Source organism: Lissotriton vulgaris, chromosome 3_1 (genome assembly GCF_964263255.1).
Source record: "Lissotriton vulgaris chromosome 3_1, aLisVul1.2, whole genome shotgun sequence".
In the NCBI taxonomy this organism is placed as follows: Eukaryota; Metazoa; Chordata; class Amphibia; order Caudata; family Salamandridae; genus Lissotriton; species Lissotriton vulgaris.
In genome coordinates, this window is record NC_141689.1 from 1,087,708,471 (window position 1) to 1,087,734,632 (window position 26,162).

General features: G+C 47.0%; 1 protein-coding gene across 1 annotated transcript in view; it reads right to left on the bottom strand.

The window, feature by feature from the left end:
- The window catches only part of LOC147727460 (vitamin D-binding protein-like), a 254,538-nt gene that overhangs the window by 23,085 nt on the left and 205,291 nt on the right, over positions 1-26,162 (bottom strand). Inside the window, exon 5 of the mRNA XM_086961531.1 lies at positions 21,642-21,774. Coding sequence (XP_086817657.1) covers positions 21,642-21,774 — 133 coding nt within the window. The remainder of the gene's footprint in view (positions 1-21,641; positions 21,775-26,162) is intronic.

The window sequence follows — 26,162 nt, forward strand, 5'->3', positions numbered from 1 at the left end:
ACCGCAAGGCCACTGTATAAAGGTATTGACTTTTTTTCCCCGTAGTTTTATATAGAGCGAACTTTGTTTATCTGTCAATTTGTTTTGAAATAAACTATGGCAATTATCGTGTTTTTTGCGTTTTTCACAATGGCTCATGACACTACTTTCGCTACTGACTGAACTAGTTTAAATGACATGCTTCTTATGTCATGTTGTGGTGGATTGTTCATTTTGACATCAAATGCTCTCTTCTCAAAATGGGACTCTCCCAGATGACTCTGTGTAATTTTTGTTTGCTTTACATGCTTAAAGCAACTCACTCTGCATAGTAAGCCTCTTGGGGGCATATTATCAAGAACGGCGTTAAAATGATCGCCAGAACATGGGCTTCTATGGGAATTCACAAGGGCATATTATCAAGCTCATTATCGCCGCTTTAGCAGCAGTTTCCTGCCGATAAAGTGGCGATAATTTTAACGCTGTTTCTTGATAATATGCCCCCAAGTTTTTTCAAAATGCTCCAGCCTACAAAAACGTATTTTATTATACTGTTGTCACAATCTAGTAAAACCAGACAATAATATGTACTCTGATCTGCTACGTTGCGATGCCATGACACCACATACAGTGACTCTTATACAATGGGTGAGAGAGTGAATATTAAAAGGAGAAAGACTTTAGGACTTTTTTGTAATTTTGTGTAAGCGAATATGAAGATAAGACTGAAGGAAACAATGTGATTTTCTAACACATACAAATTTAAATCACTGTGACCCTTCTCACATATGAAGCACTAGGGCATATTTCAAGCTACCCTGGCTGATGACGGCTGATTAGCCAGAAACCGGTCCCAGGATGCTTGTTTACGGTAAAGGGAAGACATGGCTTGGCAGTTCGGGCTGGACTGTTCCCATGAGGCACAGGGTCAGACTGATTTGCATATGGCCATGTCTGAACTGGGGTGGCATAGTGAGTTAAAGAATGATGATGGATTAAACCCAGATCAGTTGATTGGGGGTGAGTGCTTGCAATGTTCAACACTCCGTCCATTATCCCCTTTGGTTTTGCATATTTACAAGCCCCTTTCACCACACGAGCGTCACTTATTTTGACACTCCATTGACCTTGTGCCATTCCCCATATTTACAAGGTGGTGCTAAGCCACTTAACTTGGCTTAACGCCACCTTGTAAATATACCCCTTTCCGCCACACTCCACTACGGGAAAGGGACGGGCTTGGGTGTTACTGTTGGCATTCAACAGCAACACCCTTTGCTTTTTGACACTACCCCAGATTTACAAGGCTGTGGCTGCACCACAAACTAAGGCCAGGTAAAACCTGGTCTTAGAATGGTGATATGCAGAAAAATGTTTAATCTCACCTCGTTTTTGCTCTGTCTATGAAAAAGCAAATCACCATTATTGATTGTTTATGTGCAGGAAGGTGTCCCTTCATGCACATAATCAATCGCCCCTACAACACAGGCACCCTTGCGACATGGCGACAGGATGCCTGCGCTGGCGCTAGGCAGTTGTTTTGCTACAGCATTAAGGGAAACACAGGAGTGCAACATATTTTTGTAAATATGGCACATCACTGCGTTTAGAAAATTTCGGAGCGGGCGCTGCCATATTTGGCATAGCACTGCACTCCGGCATTTTCTTGTACATATGCTCCACTGTTCACATCAAGAACTCTAGATGAGCTGGGGCTGTGTGGCTTGGGAAGCCAGCATGATGTACAGCTAAACTGAATGGTCCTGGCTACTAGCTCCTCCATCCACCACTAATCAGCTCCATTAGATAATCAGCATGCAATTTATGGCTGGAGGATGAAAAGAAGCACCGAAGGGACCTGCACAGCCTGATCTGGTTGCCGGGATAACCCAGCAGATAGCTGCTCCTTGCGGCGTGGCCTATGCAGCCTCTGTCGCATGTCTGAGTTTCCTTGCTGGGGCTACGGCTGTGAATAATGCCACAACTCACAGAGCCCACAGATTGCTGGCAGTGCCTGGACCCGTGGCTGCGGGTGAGGACCAGAGACTGTCAGGTTACTTTGATTGACTGAGGGAGAGGAGGCCTGGGGACACTCTGTTGGCCGGCCGGTGAGCAACCATTCTTAGGAACGCGACTGAATGACTTTCCCAACAGAGCACTGGAGGCATCTGCAATCATGGTTACAGAAGAGAGGTGGCCCCACCAACCAAAGGGACCAGAGCAAAGTAGGGGTGAAAAATGTCCCTTTGGGCAAACAAGCTCAAGACACTATCATTCAAAACTGACTCAAACTCATAAAGCCTTAAAACAAAGGGTACACATTAACCAGGACCTGTTACTTAAAGGTAAAATACCACCACATTTGAAATGTAACGTCAGAGGGTTTATCAGCATAAAGAAAAATGGCATACTAAAAACATAATGATTTACATATAAAAACATTCAGTATAATGCAATGCGTTAAATTGTTGTGTTACGATGCACTGTTTGATTTAAGTTTCTTGTTGTACGCTCATGGTGAGTACGTTCAAGATATTGAGATTTCTCTAGACTGAAGTGACTTCTATATTTTTTGATAAAATTGATAAATAAATCGGCGCAACTAATCGCCCAGATAAACATATTAAGCTTTGTTTATCTTCTTTCATCCCAAATTTAAATGGTGTAAAACTTGTTGAAGTGTGGGTTCCTCTTTTTCATAAAGTATTTGGGCCCTTACCCCACTTCTGTCCGCATGGGCCAAACTCCCTTTGTTGTAAAAAATGGAGGATGAAAAGAAGCACCGAAGGGACCTGCACAGCCCGATCTGGTTGCCGGGGTAACCCAGCACATAGCTGCTCCTTGCGGCGTGGCCTATGCAGCCTCTGTCGCATGTCTGAGTTTCCTTGCTGGGGCTACGGCTGTGAATAATGCCACAACTCACAGAGCCCACAGATTGCTGGCAGTGCCTGGACCCGTGGCTGCGGGTGAGGACCAGAGACTGTCAGGTTACTTTGATTGAATGAGGGAGAGGAGGCCTGGGGACACTCTGTTGGCCGGCCGGTGAGCAACCATTCTTAGGAACGCGACTGAATGGCTTTCCCAACAGAGCACTGGAGGCATCTGCAATCATGGTTACAGAAGAGAGGTGGCCCCACCAACCAAAGGGACCAGAGCAAAGTAGGGGTGAAAAATGTCCCTTTGGGCAAACAAGCTCAAGACACTATCATTCAAAACTGACTCAAACTCATAAAGCCTTAAAACAAAGGGTACACATTAACCAGGACCTGTTACTTAAAGGTAAAATACCACCACATTTGAAATGTAACGTCAGAGGGTTTATCAGCATAAAGAAAAATGGCATACTAAAAACATAATGATTTACATATAAAAACATTCAATATAATGCAATTCATATACAGTGCAAAACATACAAAATGTGTTAAAAACCAAACAAACTATGCAAGTTATGGCAACCTCTTAATCAATAAAAACAGTGTATAAGTTTCTTTTTTTTAAAACCTCACATATGAAAGAACCTCATAGTAGGATATAAGGAAGGGAAACCATTTGGAGCTAACGGGGAGACCATATTGCACAGTCTTAGGAGTGCTGTTACAAATCCTGATCCAACTGTTCACGTCAAGTTCATATCCTGGTTAATATACACTTTAATTCATTCTAGTAATTTCTTGTGGTTGGATTCAGTAGCATTAAGCGTCGACACGTTTCGGTGGTAGTGAATTGTTAGTTCCACCTTCTTCAGGACAAAAAATGTATAAGGAGGTACCCTCCCTCCTTGGAGAACTAAAGATATCCGTAATCTAATAGAAAGAGGAACATATAAAGACATATTTTTAAATAAAAGTCCCTTTGGGTTCAAACAACACCCCTTCAGAAATCATATCTTCAAATTTATTCAACAGTCCTCTCACAGACACATCATGGTGAACTCAACTCTTCCTCCCATTGCATCTATCAGTTCATTAATCACATTTGGTGTATTACAGTTTACTAGAAGGTCCTCCCCTTACTCATAAACTCTCCCATACACAGTCATTCAAAACACATCCATTCACTCAGTGTTATACTCCCAAAATACCGCACTCACCACTATTAGTGATGAGCGTCCGAATGATGTGCAAAAACTATAGCATCGTCTGGTAGGTATCCATATTGTTGGACCTCTCCTGAAAGGAGGCCCCCCTTCTTGCCATACATCATGGTGCGTGAGGTGAAAAATACTGCTGCTTCCCAAGGGATGCTGATGTCACTTTCTTTGGGTCCTGGGGACCCTCTTATCCATTGCCTTTATCCCAGGGGTCCCTCTGGACATCGATTTGCTGTGCCCCATGGCACATCCTCAGCAAGTAAGGAAGGTGTGGGATGGCACCTCAGGGTCGCTGCACGGTTCCTCCTAGACCACTCTTTGGTAGCATGCACAGGGAGATTCCACGCATTTCCTCTAATTTCATCCTGGACATCCATAAACAATGGGCAGAACACACCATAGGACCGGGTTGCTCGTGCTACCCTGATCCTTTCGAGGTCCCTATGTGTTGGCGGGGCAGCAAGCCTGCCCAACTGGCGGACCACAGACTCCCCTGCCCCCCACTGGTCTCAGTGATGAGGCACTCTAGACCTCCCTAAACCAAGCACCCACATGCTTTCACTAACCATGGCTGTCACTCACTCCGGCAACCCATTGCAAGTCCCTGACAAGCCAGATGCTGTCCTTCAAGCAATCGAGAGCTAGAGGTGTAGGTTGATGCAATCGGCTAAGGACATAAAATCTCCAAAAGGAAGACCACAGAAAACCTGCAGAACTAGTCACCCAATCAGAGAAGTCATTGACTGTACTCCAGCTCCATACCATGGACCTCAGAAGCAACTTGGGGATCTAACTGAAAGAGTGCACTTACTAGAGGATAGCAAGTCCTTCAAGGATAGCAAGAGGATTCCGAAGGCCAGGCCCAGAACATCAATATAGGAGTGTTTGGCCTTCTGGAGGGCAGAGAAGGCCTCAATATGGTGGACCACCCAGAGACTTGGTTTAGAGAACTCATGGCCCTCCAGGACCTCCCCCTGTTCTTTTCAAACGTGCTGGCCAGGTGCCCTCTGCAGGGCCCCGCCCCGGACAAATTAATTGCAAAATCCTTCAAGGACTGGGATGCCATCTCCTGTGCTATGCTCTTATGAAATAGCCTTTGTATCCTCATCTTTATAGACTAAACTATGGCTGAAAACAGCAAAGGGCCTCCTTCCTGGGGGTCAAACGCAAACTCTGAGAGATTGGTATCAAATATGCTCTCAAACAAAACTCACCTCTTCTCGGACCTCTCTGAGACCTGTAACTCAGCTGAACTAAGATGTCGCTCTGCACCCCCGGGGACGCCTAGAGAAGGTCCTCTTGGGGGCCCGGTGGACAACAACTCCAAGCCCATAGAAGATCAGGCAAATCCTCCTCCACTTTGGCAGCCCTGTCCCAAGAACAGGTCCAAAGCAAATGCTGCTTAGCGCTGGACATGGCAGCCACGTTCTGGGACCCGTCCGGGGGCTCCTCTAGTTTCCATTTGAATGGATCTGACATCAGAGACTCCATCTCAACCCCATGCCATGATCATCACTCACCCCCCAATAGTGACTCCCCAGAAGGCCGATTACCGTAGCCTTGGGCTGTGGCCCCTATGATAACTGGCTCATCCTGGCCATCTCATATCCAAATACTCTTTAATTGTTCGCAATGTTTTCCTCTAACTTTGGAGCCTCACCTGGTACCACAGCCATAATACTCCCCGATATGCCTCACACTCCCTCAAGGATGATTGTTCTCAAAGTTTGGACATTTGGTACTGCACCTTCTGCCCACAGTATTATTGTTGTTTTATGTTATATTGTTCTCGTTCATATATCCCTTCCTCTAGGAGCTGGTTTCCCATCCCCACCAGTGCTTCCTCCCCTTCTATACTCTATTAATTCTGGAATCACACAGACTTACCCCCCAATAGGAACAGTTTGGGTGGGATGCCAAGAACCCAGACTTTCAATATCTCCTGAAACATTCGAGGTATGCAGATGCCTGCCAAGTGCTATCAAATGTTCTCCTACCTCCAGCACAAAGAGATCCACAAAGCCTCGCTTTAGGAATCCCACATCATACAGACGGAGGATACTAGACTCCATAAGAGGGTCAGATTATTGCCACAAATTACTATGCCTATGCTAGGGTACACTGATATGAGTGAGGTCAGTCATTCCCTTAGAGTACTATCCCAAGACGTATACTAAGAGAGTAGGTTTGTCCTTCTGGAGGTTAAACTTGATAGCTCCCCTCCCCTTATAATTAGCCTTTATACACCCAACTTCAACTAAACAAAGTTTCTCCACTGCTTCTAGGCCAACCTTGCTAAATGGATGCACAGACCATAGCTGCTGGGAGGGGACTTTAACTGTGTCCCATACCCATCCCTAGACTGCTCACACCCCCCCTCTGTAGCTTAGGCCAACACCAAGAGCCCGATGTTGTGGCTACACCATTGTTCCTTGGAAGACATCTGACTTCACCACAATCCAGGGATCAGGCTCTACTCCCACTATTCCCCAGTCCTTAATGTCTATGCTCACCTTGATTGAATAGTATGACCCTCTACACCATGCCCTTCCAGCTCCATCAGAGGCTACATTGGAAGGGAAAGTTTGCACCACACCCCCCCTATTGACAAGCATACACTGTGTTAGTGCCCCTGTCCCTATCCCTATTTGGTGGCCCTTCGAAGACCTGATCTTTACCATCTCCGATAACGCTCTTGAATATTTTGAGGACAACAAGGGCTCGCCTCCTCACTCTTGGTCAAATGGGAGGCCTTTAAGGTTGTAATTAGAGACCCCTTGATCCGCACCACCTTAGTGGAGTGCAAATTGACTCTTCAGGCTATCAATTCAGCGGAAGGCACCTACATTGACCTGGAAAGACCAGTCTTTGAAGATCCCTCTCTTTGCCCTTTGGTTGCCCAACAATAGGATGAGGATGCCAGACTGACAGAGCACGTACGCTGCCTAAATTACACCTCTTCTACTGTCCACTCGCACTCTGAGGGATACAGATTAGCCGTCCTTTTGGCATGACTAACCGATAGGGAATCCCTACAACCCCTGGTGGCCTCCATCTACATACTGGAGGGCACACATCTACAGTAGCAACACATAATCCTTGGCACCTTTGTAGCCTCTTACAAGAGTTTACATAGTCCTCACAGTGGACACTCTGTGCAGAATGCTATATGAGAGTTTGTGGACACCTCCCTGCTCCCTTGAATCCCCACAGCATAACACCCTGATTCCCGTATCATGGTTTAAGATTTGTGGATGGCAATCGCAAGCCTAGCGACAGGGAAATCTCCGGATATGGACGGCTTCACTGACAAATTCTACAAGACATGCGCACCTCTTGGACTCTAACCTGACCAAGCTATACCAGGGAGCCTTGTACACTGAGACTATCCTGACCGCATTCCGAGAGGCTTCACTGGTCTAATATTAAAGCCTGGAGAGCCTGGAGACCCCACAGACCTGGCCTCCTATTGCCCTAAATCTATATTTAAAATGGACTATAAAATCCTCAATACAATTTTGTTCTCTTGCCTCCAGCAGGTACTCCCCTGCCTGGTCTACAAGGACCAAAATGTTTTTGTTCTAGCCAGGAATACCTCCCTAAACATCCAGCGTCTTTATAGAGTAATGGACTCTGCCCAGCATCCTGGCCAGTAGTGCTCAATTTGCATAACGCTTTTGATAGCCTCCAATAGGACTTCTTATTCCAGGTACTGGTAAAGTTCAGCATTGGGGCCTGCTTCGCTGTACTTACCTGCCTCCTTTATGAGATATAGTGGACTGCTCTCTGAGGCTATCTTGATTGGTAGGGTGCCAGCTAGGGGTGTCCTCTCGCCACCCTATTATTCAAGCTATCAATAGGGCCTGTGGCAGTGCGGGCTCGGTATGGCACCCCACTGCACCTGCTGCATCATTCAAATAATGACCCTGTTGCCTGCAAGATAACTGCACTTGTGGCTTCCTGTTTAGTTGTAAAACATAGCAATATTAGGTGTTTAGAAGGGTTATGATAACTTTTTGGACTAGTGTCACTGCACCTGTTGCATGATTCAAATCATGACCCTAAGGCCTGAAAAATAACTGCACTTGTGACTGTTTAATTGTAAAAAATAGTGATAATTAGTGTTTAGTGGGGTGTCTGGAGCTTTTGGTGCTGATGCCACTGCTTCTGCCGCACCATTCAAATAATGACCCTGTTGCCTTCAAGATAACTGCACTTGTGACTGCCAGTTCAGTAGTACAATATAGCAATATTTGATGTTTAGTGGAGTTATGACAACTTTTAGCCCCGTTACCGCTGCACCTGCTGCGCCATTTAAATCAAGCTCCTTTTAATTGCAAGGTAACTGCAATTGTGACTGTCTGTATAGTAGTAAACTATAGCAATATTAGGTGTTTAGAGGGCAACTTTTTGGGCCGATAACACTGCACCTGCTCCACCATTCAAATCATGACCCTGTTGTCTGCAAGGTAACTGCACTTGTGACTGCCTGTTTAGTAGTAAAATATAGCATAGCTCTTGTATATAGCATAGCTCTTGTAATTAAATAAATAATTAATTTTCCCTCAGCATTAAGAAGCTGCCTGCCTTCTCTGTGGGAACAGATCACATCTTGACAGTGAATGGGGCTTAAACATTGTGAACAGCTTTAGTAGCATTGCAAATGCGTGCAGCCAGGGGAAGTTAAAAAAAAAGTTCTACACAAAAGCGAATGAACACAGTAGTTCGACGATGGGAACTGATAATAGCCCCTTTTAAGATATATTAAGTACAAGAGATTTCACAAGCACAGCGCAAGCGTTGCGCAGGTGAAACCTAACAACTAAGGCGGATTAAGAAAGGCCTGAAAGTTTTTTACCAGATTCAGGTTTGGGAAAATAAACTACTCCAGTTTTTCAGATTTCAGGAATTAAATGACAGATGGGGTAATATTTTATGATTAAGTAGGTACGATCATCATATTGGATTATTTAGATCAGCTGACCAATCAGGGGTTTTTAAAGCGCAGTACTCACCCGTGAGGGTCTCAAGGCATGGGGTGCTGCACCCCATGCCTTGAGACCCTCCGGGTCAGTCAAATAGCCAGGTCTTAAGGCTCTTCCTGAATGTTTGCAGGGTAGGGGAGTGTCTGATGTTGACTGGGAGTTCATTCCGAACCTTGAATGCGACATAGGAGAACGCTCTTCCCCCTGCTCTGTTTCTGCAGATGTGCGGGGTCTCTGCTAGGGAGAGGTCGGCAAAGCGGAGGTTCCTTTGGGTACGTGGAAAGAGATTCTTTTATTGAGGTTTTTGGGTCCATTGTTGTGGAGGGATTTGTAGGCATGGGTGAGTAGCTTTAAAGTTACACTCTTCTCGACGGGGAGCTAGTGGAGGTCGCACAGGTGTTGGGTCATGTGCTCATGTTGTGGGTTGACAAGGATGAGTCTGGCTGCGGAGTTCTGGATGGTCTGGAGTTTGTGAAGTAGGGGTTTGTTGATTCCAGCGTTATGGGCGTTGCCGTAATCCAGTCTGCTCGTTATGAGTGCGTGGGTGACAGTCTTTCTTGCTTCAGGGGGATCCACTTGAAGGTCTTGCATAGGATGCGGGAGGAGTTGAAGCAGGTGGAGGTGACGGCGTTGATCTGGTGAGTCACGGTGAAGGAGGAGCCTAGAATGATGCCAAGGTTCCGGGCATCGTCCATCAGCTTGGGTGAGTTTCAGAGGGTGGAGGGCCACTAGGTGTTGTCCCAAGCTGTGGGGGAGTGTCCAAGGAAGAGGACCTCTGTCTTCTCCAAGTTGAATTTTAGGCAGATGTTGCTCATCCAAGCTCCAATGTCTTACATTCCTTCCTGGAAGCTGATTTTGGTGTTTTCAGGGTTGTTTGTGAGGGAGAGGATGAGCTGGTGTCGTCTGCGTATGATGCTATGCTGAGTCCATATTGTCTGACGATGGCGGCAAGGGGGGCCAAGTGATGATCCTTGGGGTACTCCACAGTTAATACCTGTGGGTTTGGAGAGGAAGGGAGGGAGTCTGATCCTTTGGGTTCTGCCGGCGAGTAAGGAGCGCATCCAGTCGAGGGCAGGTCCCTGAATGCCAGCGTCGTAGACTCTTGCCTACAAGAGTGCGGTGGGAGACGGTGTTGAAGGCTGCGAAGAGGTCTAACAGGATGAGGGCTGCGGTGTGACCCTGGTCAAGTAGCATGCGGATGTCGTCGGGGGTGGCAAGGAGGGCGGTCTCGGTGCTGTGGTTGCTGCGGAATCCAAACTGGGAAGGGTCGAGGATGGCGTTCTCTTCTAGGAAGGTGGTCAGCTGGGTGCTGATGAATTTCTCAGTGATCGTTGCTGCGAAGGGGAGGAGAGAGATGGGCTGGTAGTTTTTCAGGTCCGTTGGGCCAGCCAATGGTTTCTTGAGGAGGGGCATGACCTCTGCCGGCTTCCAGTCATTGGGGAAGATGCTCGATTTGAAGGTGGCATTGATGGTGCTGCGTAGTTTGGTTGCTATGGCAGCAGCTGCTCTGTGGATGATGTGAAGCAGGCAGGGGTCCATGGGGGCTCCTGAGTTGGTGCTCTTCATGGTCGCAGTGGTGTCCTCGGTGGTGACCGGTGTCCAGGTGGTGATGGTAGGCTGGTTGTCATTTCTAGAGAGGTGGTGGTTTCTGGAGTTTGGTCGCTGAAGTTAGCATGAAGCATAGAGAGCCTTGATTTTCTGGTGGCAGTAAGAGCTGAGCTTGTTGCAGAGGTCCTGGAGTGCAATGTACAAAGCTTCTCTTGGGAGTTTGGTGAATTGCTGGATGATGAGTTGCTGGCATTGATAAGGATTTTGTTCTGGATGAAGGTCCTCTTGGTGGTTCTTATGAGTTGGTGGTAAACTGTCATGGCGTGCTTGTAGGTGGTTTGGTCTTTGGTGGATTGGCTATTTCTCCAACATTTCTTGAGATGCCTGCAGGAGTATCTGACTTCTTGGAGGTCAGTGGTGAACCAGGCGGCCTTCAGGGGACATTGTCTGTTGGAGTAGCGGAGGGGTGCAAGCTTGTCTGTGCAGCTGTTGGTCCATCGTTGTAGTTCCTTTGCTGCAGAGTTGGTGTCGGTCATGGCGGAGGGGAGGGGAGGTTGTCGGTGAGGGTGGAGATGAGGTGCTCCGCTGTGACCTTGCTCCAGTTCCTTCACGGCGGGCGAGGGGCGGGTTTTTGTGTGTTGGTGGTGTTGAAGGAGAAGTGTACGCAGTGGTGGTCTGTCCAGAGGGGCTGCGAGGTGTGGCTGAAGTGGATGTTGATCCCTCCTGCGAAGATGGGGTAGAGGGTGTGTCTGGCCTTGTGGGTGGGGGTGGTGACGAGTTGCTTCAGTCTGAGATTGGAAAGGTTGTCCTGGAGGGTGGTGGAGTCATGGTCGCTGCGGTTGTCGAGGTGGAAGTTCACGTCCCCGATGAGTATGTAGTCCATAGAGGCAATGGCGTGGGGTGTGATAAAGTTGGGAATGGTGGTGCTGAAGGAGGCGTGAGGCCCTGGGGGTCTGTAGGCGAGGGTGCCCCGGAGCATGGTTCTAGGGCTGGTCTAAATCTGGAAGTGGAGGCGTTCGGTGTTGGAGAGGGAGTCGCTTGTGCTGAAGGAGGAGAGTGGGAGGGAGCTCTTTTGCGCGATAGTGAGTCCTACTCCTGGGCAGTGAGGGCGGTGCTTTCTTTGGATTTTGTAGCCACCGGGGTTGGCGGTGGCAATGTTGGGGCGGAGGTGGTGTTGTTCCATGTTTCTGTGAAGAAGGCGACAGCTATCAAGAGGGTATCCAGGAGGTCCCAGATCTCTGGGGTGTGGTTGTGTAGGGAGCGCACGTTGAGGAGGATGCACTTCAGGGCATCGGTGGTGCCGGAGTCCGGCATGGGTGCGGAGGTTGTGGGGGTGTTGGGAGTGGAGAAGGAAATTCTGCAGTGTTGGCATGAGAACTGGCCGTGGGTGGTGTTCGCCATCAACAGCTGACAGTTGTTGTTCCTTCCAGGGTTGAGTGCGAGGAGGGCAGCTAGGTCATAGAGGTGGACGCTCGGAGATCCAGGATCCCTGGCACTGGTCGGGTCGCAGAAGGGCGTAGACAGGCTTGTCTTTGGTGCGCCTTTGGCGTGCCAGCGGCACACAGCCGACACTAAATAGGGATGGGGGAGTGAAGTGCAGCTGGGAGGCGGGAGCAGGATCCGGCAGGGGGTCCATGATGGCAGCCGCAGGAGGGAAGAAGGGTGTGAGAACGGACACAAACAGGGCAAAAAACTGAAAATGAAATGAGTGAGGCTGCACAAACTTACAATTATGAAAATAAAGAAAGTGGGCACAAACAGAGCACAACAGGAAAATGAAAACAAGCGGGGCTGCACAAGGATACAAATTAAGAAAATAAAGAAGTGGGCACAAAACAGAGCACAACAATAGGGGGAACGATGAGCGAAGCTGGACAGGGATCCAGTTAAGAACCAGAAGGCAGACAGGCAATGATGCAATTAGTGGAGAGGGGCCTCGAACTCTTACCAGCCATGTGAGTGCAGTAGAGTGATATAGAGCTGAGTGGTGCAGAGTAGAGACACACAGACTTCATTAAAATGAAGAGAGAGGCGATTGAATTCTTTTGTAAGATCCGTTTAAAAGTGTTCTTTGCTGACAATGAAAGTCCGACAGCACTAGAAGTCACTGGACTTCGAAGAAAATATCATTTCTGCCCGCCAGCAAACAAGATTACACTAGATGGGACTTCATTATACACTCAGATTCCGCAAGATGAAGGTCTGGCTAAACCACTAAGGGTGCCTACTGAATTCATTTTGAAATTGGCATCCTTTGCACTAAAAAGAAACTACTTCATGTTTGGGAAGGAATTCTTTAAAAGGAGTAGCTATGGGGGCCATTTTGCCCCAGAGCTGGCCGTACTCTACATGTCAATGCACGAGGAAAAGTTTGTTTACATCAACAATCCATTCAGATATTTTATTAAAACCTGGATGCCTTACATCGACGACATCTTCCTGGTGTGGTCAGGCAATACTGATGAACTCCAACAATTCTATGAGTGGCTCAACCAAAAATCGCCAGACATAAAATTCAGAATGAACCAGTCACCACACAGGATGCCTTTCTTGGATGTCGAAGTATATCCATCAGATGGAGGCCTTGCGACAACTCTGTACAAAAAACCCACAGACAGGAATAAGGCACTCCTCTTGCCGAGCAATCATCCAAGAAGCCTGAAAGACAACTTACCATATGGCCAATTCTTGAGGATTTGCCGTAATTGTACATTCAAAGATGAATATGGTGTACATGCCAGAAATTTGAGTGAAAACTTGGCAGAACGAGGCTACCCCAAAAAATTGCTAAAATCTACAATGAAGAGAGCTTGGTGGACCCCAAGAGAAATACCATCAACCAAAACTGTCACCTTATTCAAAATCTTGGTCCGGCATTCTCTAATGCTCCACTTTTTGCGTACAAAAAAGTCTATCAAATCATATTGTGAGAGCAGCACTGAAAATTCTGTTAAAACCACCATTGAGACAAATGGTTGGCTTATCCCCAGTCACAGGGCATCACAAATGCAGAACATGTGCCTGTTGTGGACAGACAGTATAAGGCTCATTATTCAGCCACAACGGAATCCACTGGAAACATGACATGTTTATGAACTGCAAGACAAAAACCGTTGTTTACGGCGTCCTGTGACCACAGCTCCCCTGGTTAACCATTGGATGAAAAAAGCTCATACTGAACAAGATCTCTGTTGGACAGTGATTTCCAAAATAGTGAAGGACCAAAGAGGCGGCAACCCTGAGTTGAGATTATCTCAACATAAGGCTATGTTAATTGTTAAGTTTGACACAGCATGCTCAGGGCTTAATGAACTTTCAGAAATGTTCAATCTGTAAGTGTTGCAAACTATCCTATACCACTGTGATATCTTTAGGACACTCTTATCTTTAACACACAGAATACTGCGACATTGGACTGCAGATACCAGAATTCATAGCAGTTTCCTTTCCCACAATTCTTTGAACTGACTTTGACCCGTACTATTTCTGCTCGGAGCACTCCAAGACGCAAGCCACACCCAGAGGCATCGTCAAGAGGTTTTATTATGTTTTGAAGAATACATTTTACTCAACAAACACAGGTTTGTTGCCAAAATCCAGGCAAATGCGTGCAATATAACGTCCATTGGACTTTTAGACGCAAATACACCGCTTTGTTTTTACATAGGCTTGAGCGCACAAACAAAATGCGGCCATAGCCAGGCAACGCCAACCGCACACTGTGTAGTACGTGCCGGCCATCCGACTGCTTTGATACTAACTAGTAAGGTACGCCTGATTAATTACTGCAGTTTAGCGATTTTTCATGTGACCGCCCTAGTATACAACTGGGTACTATCAGCCTGATTCATCAACGGGCCGTTTTGCGAGCCCCTAATAGCGAATCATAGCGATTCGCTATTAAGGACTCGCAAAACGGTAATCATGTAGGAATTGCATAATAAAATGCGATTCCTACTGATTCCTTATTTGCGATTAGCAAATTGCTAATCGCAAATAAGGAATAACTCGTCATTCATTCCTATGGGCCAAAAGGCCCATAGGAATGAATGGGGAGTATTCCTTATTTGCGATTAGCAATTAGCTAATCGCAAATAAGATTGCGATTTGAAGGGTGCCAGGGGTGTCCACAGGACACCCTGTAGCACCCCTCAAATGAAATTTCACACAGGTGTTGCACACACACATGTCCAAAGGACATGTGTGTGTGTAACATGCAACTCAGAAAAATGCATTAAAATGCATTTTTCTGAGTTTTCGCAATTTACCGCGAGGTCTGACCTCGCGGTAAATTGCGGCAAGAAATAGCGAATTCGCATTTTTAATTTGGATGTTGAATTGCATTTAAGGAATCTCTAATAGAGATTCCCTAAATGTAATTCCTCGCACATTTGCGACATCGCAATTAGCGATTTTTGCATTTGGGATGCTGAATCCCAAATGCAAAAATCGCTCTCGCAAAGGGCCGGATTCTCAGAATCCGGCTCCTTGCGAGCGCAATTTTGGTTCATGAATCGGGCGGTATGTTGCTTACAGAAGCTTAAGTTGGAATTAATAAACATTAACCAATTGAGCGGACCACACTTTGAAATAAGAAGCTGAGTTTGTTGGGTTTTTTTTGTACTTGTATAGCGCACATGAATACCGTAAGGGAACTCTTCCTGGCTTTCCCTGTGAAGTGTCCACTCCTGGGCACCCCCATGGTGCAGACCAGGCATCCCTCGCGTTGTGGGGGCCGTTGTGGAGACTAAGCAAGCTATTGCCCAGAGTTGCAGCGTGGGACCTATGATCAGAATAGGCACTGAGGCGAGAATATCCGGTCAGGGGAATTAATGAGCCCGAGACCCGCCAGGGCAGGAATCGAACCCTGGTACCTGGATAGAGCTCTGCATCGAGGTCTGCCTGCTCTAACCATTGAGCCACACTTCTCCACCCATTGAGCCACACTTCTCCACGTGCCGCGTTACCAGATATAATTAATGTAAAGTCGAGCAATCACTAAACATTGAAAATAGCTTGAATGGACTTTTTACATATTCTCGTGTTTTTTTCAGAATCAAACAATATTATACCACATGGTTTTCTTCGCCTGACGATCGCCCGTATGTGATTTATTTACAACTGGGAAATTAGGTATGCTTTAACACAAAGGACTTTATTCTATAGTAGTTAAATGTCGGATCGGACAACCCCTTCCGTAATGTTGTTTATCCAAAAACAATTTTTTTTGCAGATATTGCAACTCATTGATAAGTCAGAAAACTCGCCTTTATAATACGCCATCTCGTTTAAACCGGTAAGAGCTTGTCTCTGACTGTGGAACCATATTAAATCCAAACAATTTCTCTATGACAGCGGTTTTCATTGCTTTTTGTTTGTTTATGTGTTTGATGTTTTCATAGATCACATTTGCCCCTTTTGTTGGACATAATCTGTATTGATTACCTGCGGTTCTGTAAAATAGGTAAGATTTACATTGGGCTGTCGCTTTTAGGGTACACTCCTGAGAATGAAAGTCAGTATTTTTAAACATGGTTTCTTCTTCTTTTTTTCAGTATTCTGTGGTCCTGAGGAGAACCCCAAAAAGTGAGGGGGTTCGAAACGCGTAGAGCCTTGTTTATGTTGGATATCAAACAAATGCACTACTTAGATAGTTAGGGCTGGCTGTGCGATAAAAAAGCTGGTTTTGAATGTATTACTGTTGTTTATTATCAATTTTTCGCACAACCAAGTTTTTATATTGGACCATTGCATTGTTTATTTTAGGTCCCCTGGTCCGTATGTAGATAAGAAAAATCCCTTCCTTGACCCTAGGGGGTTATGAGTATGTGTGTGAATGTTTAATAGTATATGTGAGGAAATGTGGTATGAATGAGGAAAGTCATGAATGGATGATTTGGTGTGTGATATTTCCTTGTACATTGACCAATTTGGTTCGAATTCTAGATGTGGTGTTTTTTACTTTTCTAACATTTGATGTCAAACGTGGCGCTGTTTTCTTTGAGAAAAAGAAAAAAAGACTAAAAAAGAATGCAGCTTTCATATAAATAAAGATTATTGAGTTATTATGGTACATATTGACTAGTTGCGTTTGTGCCTTTCAAAGTACTCATAATAGTGATCAGTATTGGCATTTTTGGTTGTTCTGTGGTTTAAGGGCTCGCACCCGCCGAGCACCTGCACTTCCAGGTCCACATCAACCCCAAGACCACCCTCAGAGGCACCCTCATCTACAGACCCCCGGGACCACGCACACAATTCAGCGAAGACATCGCCGACTTCATCAGCCCGCACGCCCTCCCCTCCGCTGACTACATCCTCCTCGGGGACCTCAACTTCCACCTAGAGAACAACAACGACCGATACACCACCACCCTGCTGGACAACCTCGCAAACCTCGGACTCAAGCAGCTGGTGACCACCCCCACCCACTACTCCGGACACACACTCGACCCAGTCTTCTTATCCAACAAGGACATCGCCTTCAGCCACGCCACCGGACTCCACTGGACGGACCACAGCTGCGTCCACTTCGGCTTCAAAAGGACCATGATCCACCATCACCAGCAACAGGTTGCACGCAGAAGCTGGAACAAGATCACAGCCGACCAGCTCGCGACTTCCCTGAGTAAGAACCCACCCACCAGCGCAACGAACCCCAGCCAAGCGGCCACCAACCTCACGAAATGGATCAGCAACTGCGCAGACAACCTCGCTCCCCTGAGGACCCCGCCTAGCAGACCCGGCAGCAAGAAAGCCCCATGGTTCACCGACGAACTCAAGAACTCCAAGAAGAACTGCTGAGCCCTCGAGAGAACCTGGCGCAGAGACCCAACACCTGACAACATGACTGCCCTCAAGCTCGCCACCCGAAAACACCACCAACTTATCCACCCAACCAAGAAAACTGCATTCAAGGAACGACTGGACAACAACGCACACAACAGCAAGGAACTCTTCAACATCGTCAAAGAGCTCTCCAACCCCAACGCCGGAAACAACGACATCACCCCTTCGCAAGACCTCTGCAACTCCCTCGCCTCCTACTTCCACAACAAGATCGCGGACATACACAACAGCTTCAGCACTCAACCGATGCACGCCACGACCGAACCACCGCCCCCCACCACCACCCTCCGCGCCTGGACCCCGATCAGCACCGAAGATATCGTCCACACGATGAACTCCATCCACTCCGGATCTCCGACCGACCCCTGCCCTCACCACGTCTTCAACAAGGCTGACGTTGTCATCGCACCCCACCTGCGGGACATCATCAACACCTCTTTCGACACCGCGACCTTCCCGGAGAGCTGGAAGCACGCCGAACTCAGCGCTCTACTAAAGAAGCCATCAGCCGACCCCACCGACCTCAAGAACTACCGCCCCATCTCGCTGCTCCCGTTCCCTGCAAAAGTCATCGAGAAGACCGTCAACAAGCAGCTGGCCGCCTTCCTCGAGACGAACGGATCCCTCAACCTCTCGCAGTCTGGCTTCCGAGCCAACCACAGCACCGAGACCGCCCTGATCGCAGCCACCGATGACATCCGAGCACTGCTTGACAACGGAGAAACAGCGGCCCTCATCCTCCTAGACCTCTCCGCGGCCTTCGACACTGTCTGCCACCGTACACTAGTGCAGCGACTCAGCAACGTCGGAATCCAGGAGAAGGCACTGGAATGGATCATCTCCTTCCTCGCCGGAAGGACACAGAGAGTCCGCCTCCCCCGTTCAGATCTGAAGCCACCGAAGTCATCTGCGGCGTTCCTCAAGGGTCCTCGCTCAGTCCAACCCTCTTCAACGTCTACATGAGCCCCCTCGCAGACATCGCACACCAGCACAACCTCAACATCATTTCCTACGCCGACGACACCCAGCTGATCCTCTCCCTCACCAACGACCCCGCCACCGCCAGAGCCAACCTTCACGAAGGGATGAAAGAGGTAGCTGAATGGATGAAGAACAGTCGCCTGAAACTGAACTCGGACAAGACGGAAGTCCACATCCTGGGATCCTCACCCTCCACCTAGGATGACTCCTGGTGGCCCCCCGCCCTAGGCAGCGCACCCCAACCAACAGACCACGCACGCAACCTGGGCTTCATCCTGGACTCCTCCCTCTCCATGACCAGACAAGTCAACGCAGTCTCCTCGTCGTGCTTCACCATCCTGCGCATGCTACGTAAGATCTTCCGGTGGATCCCCACCGAGACCAGGAAGACGGTCACCCAGGCCCTCGTCACCAGCCGGCTGGACTACGGCAACTCCCTCTACGCCGGAACCACCGCCAAACTCCAGAAGAGACTCCAGCGGATCCAGAACGCCTCAGCACGACTCATCCTGGACATCCCCCGTCGCAGCTACATCTCCGGACACCTGAGAGACCTGCACTGGCTCCCGGTCAACAAGAGAATCACCTTCCGTCTCCTCACCCACGCACACAAAGCCCTACACAACCAAGGCCCAGGATACCTCAACAGCCACCTCAACTTCTACGCTCCCAAACACCAGCTTCGATCGACCGGCCACGCCCTCGCCCCCATCCCCCGCATTCGAAGAGCCACAACAGGGGGACGGTCCTTCTCCTACCTCGCCGCCAAGACATGGAACTCCCTCCCGACCCACCTCCGCCAGACCCAGGACCACCTCGCCTTCAGGAAACATCTCAAGACCTGGCTGTTCGAGCAGTAGCGGATCCCCCTCCCCTAGCGCCTTGAGACCCTCTGGGTGAGTAGTGCGCTATATAAATGCCTTGATTGATTGATTGATTGATTGAGCCTTACTGATTAGAGCCACACCCATTACAGTTCTTTCTTCGAGTAGAGTGCAGTGGCATAGAGTGCAGTGGCATAGAGTGCAGTCATGCAGAGTAGCATGTCAGAGTACAGGGTCATAGAGTTGTGCAGAGTAGAGTGGGTCAGAGAGCAGTGACCTAGAGTACAGTGGTCCAGAGTAGAATAGAGTGGCATAGAGTGCAGTGGTATAGTGGCGTAACATGCAGTGGCATAGATTAGAATGTTGTAGAGTATAGAGGCGCAAAGTGCAGTGGTGTAAACTATTTGGTGTAGGTGCAGTGGTGCAGGGTGCATTAATTTTGGGTAAAGTGATGTAGACTGCAATGGCATAGAGTGCAGTGGTTTAGAGTACAGTGGCATAGCATAGACTACAGATCTACCTTTCATGGAACAGCACACCAAGCGGTTCCAGGTAGAGTCTGAATAGAAGGGGGAAAGGAAAGAGCACAGAAATACTCCACATTTGAGAGGGTTTGTCGTTGATCTGCAGGCGCCTAGCTCTATGAATCGTGGTAATGATTATGCTGTTTTTGATCAGTGATGCAATCAATAATTTTGTCACGGTCCCAGGGAGTCTAATTTATGACGCAGAGCTCTGGGGGAAATTTGAATGTTTTTTTTAAACTCCTTGATATCACTTTAAATACATTGTTCCAGTTAACATCAGTGATTTAAAATATGCATTATATTAATTGAAGATAGAGTGCCCAATTTATAATAAAATGCCTGACATAAAGGTACCGACTTATTACGCCTTGGTGTAAATGTAGGGCTTGATATATAAAGGGCTGTCCGAACAAAGTTTGTGATCACGGAATTACCGGTTTTGTGACCACAAAACCTAAACTCACAATAAATCATTAGGCAAAGGGTGAGTGAAATGGCCATCTCCGCTTCCCTTCTAGGTATTTGTAATGATAGGGTGGAACCTCAATTTTGGGCAAGGAGACCACTTAATGCACACCCACTACCTTTTGCATCTTCCCAATTTTCTTACACTTCAGGAGTTTCAATAAAAAATAAAAAGAATGTGAAGCCATGGAGGTTTGTGGTTCCTCTCAGTCCTCATCCCGACATTCACAGCCTTCTCAGTAGTATTTGTAAACAGAATCTTGCCTCATCAATATTAATGGAGCAAGACTGCACAAATCCCACCAATGGCCATATGATGTCCCAAGAAAACAAGGATATACGTTTTGGGGAAGAAGAGTAATGGTATGATCATGTACTGTAAGGATTAAAATACCCTCTAATACATGTTAAAAAATATTTTGCAAACCACTTCAGAATTCAATAACCTTACAAAAGTAACTAAGATTTTGGCTTCATTTATCTTTATGCCACGGAACTCCCCAGTGATAGTAATGGCCTCGTAATGTACATAAAAGGCAACTTTCTCTCATTTAATGTTTCATATTTAAAAGCACATTAGAACGTGTTTGGCAGAATTTGGAAATATATCAGGAGCAAGGCTTTCACAGAACGGTGCAAGGTTGATGAATTGTGCCAAATGTAATTCATACAGAGTTTCTGTACCACGCTTTTTGTGTCGCACCAGTGGCGCAGTGTGCTGCCCCATATTTACAAGCCCACGTAAAGCCACCTTGCGTGGCGTTTCGTGGCCTTGTAAATATGGCCCCTTATCGAGGATCACTTTTCTTGAAAGGGGAATGCCTTGAGTGTTGCTGTGGGTGCTCCCAGGCAGCACCCACGGATTCTGCAGTATTTCCAGATTTACGAGAAATCGTAATCCTGGAAATGCGTCATAGTGCTACGCCTCCCGAGGGAAGGAGGAGAAATGTTTACATTTCTCCTCGTTTCTTCCCCTTTCTATGCGTGCTGCATTCTGCAGCACGCAAAGAACGAGGACAACACCTCTTGTGATTGTTTTTGTGCAGGAAGGTGCCCCTTCCTGCACAAAAACAATCATCCCTGCAATGCAGGCACCCTTACATCATGGCGCAAGGGTGCCTGCGTCGGCACAAGGCAGTCAATTGTGCGCCAGAACAGGAGAGAGCAAAGCCATCCGTCATATCATTGTAAATATGATGCATCCCTTTGCTTTCAAAGTAAGACAGCGCGGCACAGCCAAATGTCTTGCGGCACCGCGCTGCGTTACTTTGTCGTAAATAAGGCCCTGTGTTTCGGATTAATGAGTGTGAGCAGATCTAGACCAACTACAAATGGGTAAATATTTTTTTTCAGCACGGATCCTAAAAAGATTGCACAGTTTTAAATGTCTTACCGTGGTTGCAATGCAGGTTTTAAAGTTGGATTCACTGCAGCAAGTTGAATACGTCTTCAATGAGGCTCTGACTATTTCTGCAATCGTTTGCATTGGAAACAATCTCATTCGTTTTGAAATGTCATACAGCAGGCTTGTGGTTAGAATGCAAAAAAAACAAAAAATGAGTATTAACGTCGGTACGATTCACATGCTCATACTGTCAGAGCTTTTTGTTTTACTTTTCAAATAGAGGATTACTTTGTAAAAACAACTTAAATAGGTGCAGATAAGTGCAGGTTTTGTGAGGGGTTTAGCTCTGGATCTCTTTTTACAGGTTTCTGAATAATGCCAGTCCTGTCTAGTCTTGATGCCATCTCATGCCCCTAATTACAGGTACTTTAACAAAATGTATAGTATAAGCATGATTTGATTAATAAAGTTTTGAGACGCAATGTGTGTCAGTTTCCCAGGTACAGAATGATGGTTCTTTTCTGAGGACTCCATAACACCCTCTCTTACTGAAAGAGAATGTTTTCAAGGTCTCATCCACTGGGATCACAGTATGATTCTCCTGAGAACTTGACCCTGTACCACAGGGAGTGATCTTTGTACCAATTATCGAAGTGCCCAAAGAGCACTGGGGTCAGAACTGCGTTTTGTGAATTGTGGGGTAGTGCTGCCAAATATGATTTTAGAATTGTATCCTTCTTTTCTTAACCTCATTGGACCAGAGTGTGAGACTTCTGCACAAATGTATTTTAAAGATATTTCCCTTTGTGTTGTGCATTATAAGGGAAGCCTATTTTTTAGGGTGTTATGCTCACATCCCTTGAAAGTTAGGAGACGACACCACGTCAGGTTCATCTATGATTTATGACTTAGTATTTGGTCTGATCTATACTTTGCTCTGCTATTTGACTATTTGCATTTTATTCTGAGCATCATGTTTTTATATGACAACTGACTGACTGACCGAATTTTTTCTGCAATTATCCAATCTTTTAATAAACCTTCATGGTTTTCAGCATATATATATATATTTTTAATGCCTAATGATTTTACAGTGTTCTTTGTGTGGAAGTCGCCCCACACTTCATAAAGTATACGCTGGAGCCAGATGTAGGTTTTCAACTCTTTATTATCTCGGAGCGCCGGGGAAACGCTCTCGCTATTCCCGGGCTCGGCCGCTATCTAAAATGGCCGCCCTTCCGGTTCCGGTCTCCGCCCACCTGGGAACACTAGACCGTCACCACATATCTCCTCCTTTAGCACCCACAACAATATGTGAAAAGTTCAACGGAACAGTCTTACTTGATGCTCATTGTAAAGTCATCGGACTTCTTAGGAACTCTTATGACTCTGCCGGTTCTCGTTCTCACCACTTCCTTCTCACTCGCTCCTCCACTTACTCTATGGGTGGTGTTTTGCCCATTTCTCTCGCTGTTGCTTCCTTGCTCCGATTCACGTTTACTCTTGTTTAATTCCTTCCCACTTTCCTTCTGAGTCTTCTCTCCTCCAGTACTTTTGTCTTCTCCTTCCCAGGTGTTGCCATTCTCACTTTCCTCTCTTTGCTCTTCTTCCCTTCTTTCACTTCCATTCCCTTGCACCTCTTCTTCAGGGTCCATTCCTCCTTCCATAGCCGTCTCCCATTTTAGGATCTTGTTACATTTTGCCATCCTGTCTTGTGACCATACTTTGCCATCGCTTAACAGTGCTGAACGGGCGTATGGTTCAATGACTTTGAGGGATGGCGTGAACTTACTTTCGCCCTTCCTTGTCAACGTCGCTATTTTCACCCTCACCCAGTCTCCTTTCTCTAAGGTCACTCCTTGCACGTTGCGCCTTTTGTTGTAATGTTCTGCGTAAACTTCCTGTGCTCTCTCCATGTTTCTTTTCACCACTGCAGGAGACCATTTGCTTTGTATGACCAAGTGCCTCCAAGCCAAGTTGTCCTTTGTGAACGGTTCTCTTCCTTTCAACACTTTGAATGGACTGTATCCTGTGCTTCCCAGGGTGATGCGGTATGCCCATAGCATTTTGGGTAGTTCCTTCTCCCAATCTTGAACTGCGCTGATTGCTGCTTGGATGGTTCCCATGATCACTCTGTTGAACCGTTTGGCCAACCCATTTCCTGCAGGGTGGTAAATGGGAGTGTGTTTTACCTCTATTCCATTCCGGGCCATGAACGCCTCCCATTTGGCTGACATAAACTGCGGTCCTTTATCACAGGTTATCACTTTGAGGATCCCTTCCTTCACAAATATCGCATTCAGGAATGACAACACTGCGTCCGTGTCCACTGTTTCTGTTACTTCCACCTCCGGCCACTTTGAGTACCTGTCTACCATCACGATGGCATATTTCTGCACTCCTTCGATGTTGAGAATGGGTCCTACGATGTCAATGGATACCATTTCCCAGGGACTGCTGGGCATTGGAAATTTTCCCAAAGGCGGTCTTATCAAGGTTTGAGATTTTGTCCGCTCTGGAGCATGATTCACACATCCTCACATACTTCTCCACTTGAGCGTCAATCGCAGGCCACCAGTATGCCTGCTTTGCCAATGCCTTGGTCTTCGTGATTCCTTGATGTCCTTCATGCAGAATAGCCAATAGGTGTTCCACCAACTTCTGGGGAGGAATGACTTTGTCCCCCTCAGCAAGAATGTGGGATTCTCCCCAATCGACAGTTCTTCTCTCACCTCCCAATATTTCCTCATCTGGCTGTCTAGGTGTCTCTTGTCCGGCCATCCATGAGTCACATACCCTTTGATCGCTTCCAGGGTTTCGTCTTGGCTGTATGCTTCCGCCCATTCTTGTTCGCTGATGACTTGTGCCAGGTCCTGCATGGTCGCCACCATATACCCTTCCCATCCGGGGGGTTCCTGTTCTTCCGCTCCTTCCTTTGCTGCCGCCCTGCTTAAGAAGTCAGCGACCCTGTTCCTGGGACCAGGTATGTACTCCACCTCGTATACATAATCCAGCAGCCTTAGCGTCATCTTCGCTATTCGCGGTGTTGCATGTGCGTGTCCGTTTGAGGTAAGCACTTTTATCAGAGGTTTGTGGTCCGTGCGCACCAAGAACTTAGCCCCCATAGGAATTGTCTGAAACGTTCCATTGCCCACACTACAGCCAACATCTCCTTTTCAATTACACTGAACTTTTCTTCATTGGGCACCAAGGATCTAGACGCGAAGCAAACAGTTGAGACCTCACCAGTACTCGATTTCTGCATCAGCATCGCCCCCAGCCCTCTGTCGCTGGCGTCTGTGGTTAGTATTGATGTTGCTGACTGATCAAAACCCTTGAGTGGTATGGCCTCGCTCATTTCGTTTTTTAATGCCTCAAACTCTTCTTGTTCTTCCTTGTCCAATTTGAACCTGTTTCTCTCCTTCAGTAGTTGTCGTAGGTGGTGAGTTTTTGTAGCAAAGTGTGGGATGAACTTGCTGTAAAATTCAGCCATCCCTAGGAATGACCTGACATCTTCCTTTGTGGAGGGGGCCGGTGCGTCCTTTATCGCCGCCAAGTTAGCCTTCTTAGGCTCAATACCTTTTTTGCTGATTTCATGTCCTAGGTATGTCACGGATAGTACTCCAAATTTGCATTTTTCCCACTCAGCTGTGAGTCAGTTGTTCTTTAGTATCACTAGTACTGCATGTAGCTTGTCATTGTGCTCAGGTTTGGACTTCCCCATTACAAGTATATTGTCCTGGAAGTACTGTACTCCTTCCACCTTTTGGAACATCTTATGCATCAGTTTTTGAAAGACTGCTGCAGCTGCCGCTAGTCCAATTGGCATCCTCACGAATTTGTATCACCCGAACGGTGTTATGAAGGATGTGAGGTGGCTGAATGTGGGGTGCAATTCTACTTGATGGTATGCCGAGGATAGGTCCACCGCGGAAAACCACTTTATTCCTTTGGTTTTCGTGAGCATCTCGTTAATGCGTGGCAGTGGAAATTTGTCAACCAGTTTGTTTGTGTTGAGCTCTCTGTGGTCCACGCACAACCTCACCTTCCCATTGGGTTTTTGTGCTACCACTAAGGGTGAAAGCTATTCCGCACTTTCAATGGCCTTTATTATGCCACCTTTCTCCAATCTTTCTAGTTCTTCCTGTACTGCTTCTCGGCATCGGAACAGTATGTTTCTGGCCTTGTGGCTCACGGGTTTGGCTCTTTCCTTCAAGTGTATCATGTGCGTGAATTTTGTTAATTTTCCTATTTTCCCACTGAACACTTCCGGATACTCTCTCTTCCATGCCTCTCCCTCATATCCTTGTTCCATATCCGTCATCATCACCTTCTCCACTCCTCCCGGATTGAGTTGAATGCCCAGGGCACCTTGGTCTTTCCACCCAAGCACCGAAGGCCCCTTTTCCGACACATACAGCTTGCAGTCGGCTGGCGTCCTCTGAATTCAAACAATAAAGGACAATATCCCAACATGGGTATCCTTTGTCCTGTGTAGGTGACTGGTCTCAAATCCATGGGATGTAGCTCCTTCCTTATTACCTCCACGAATTCTTCTTACCATACCTT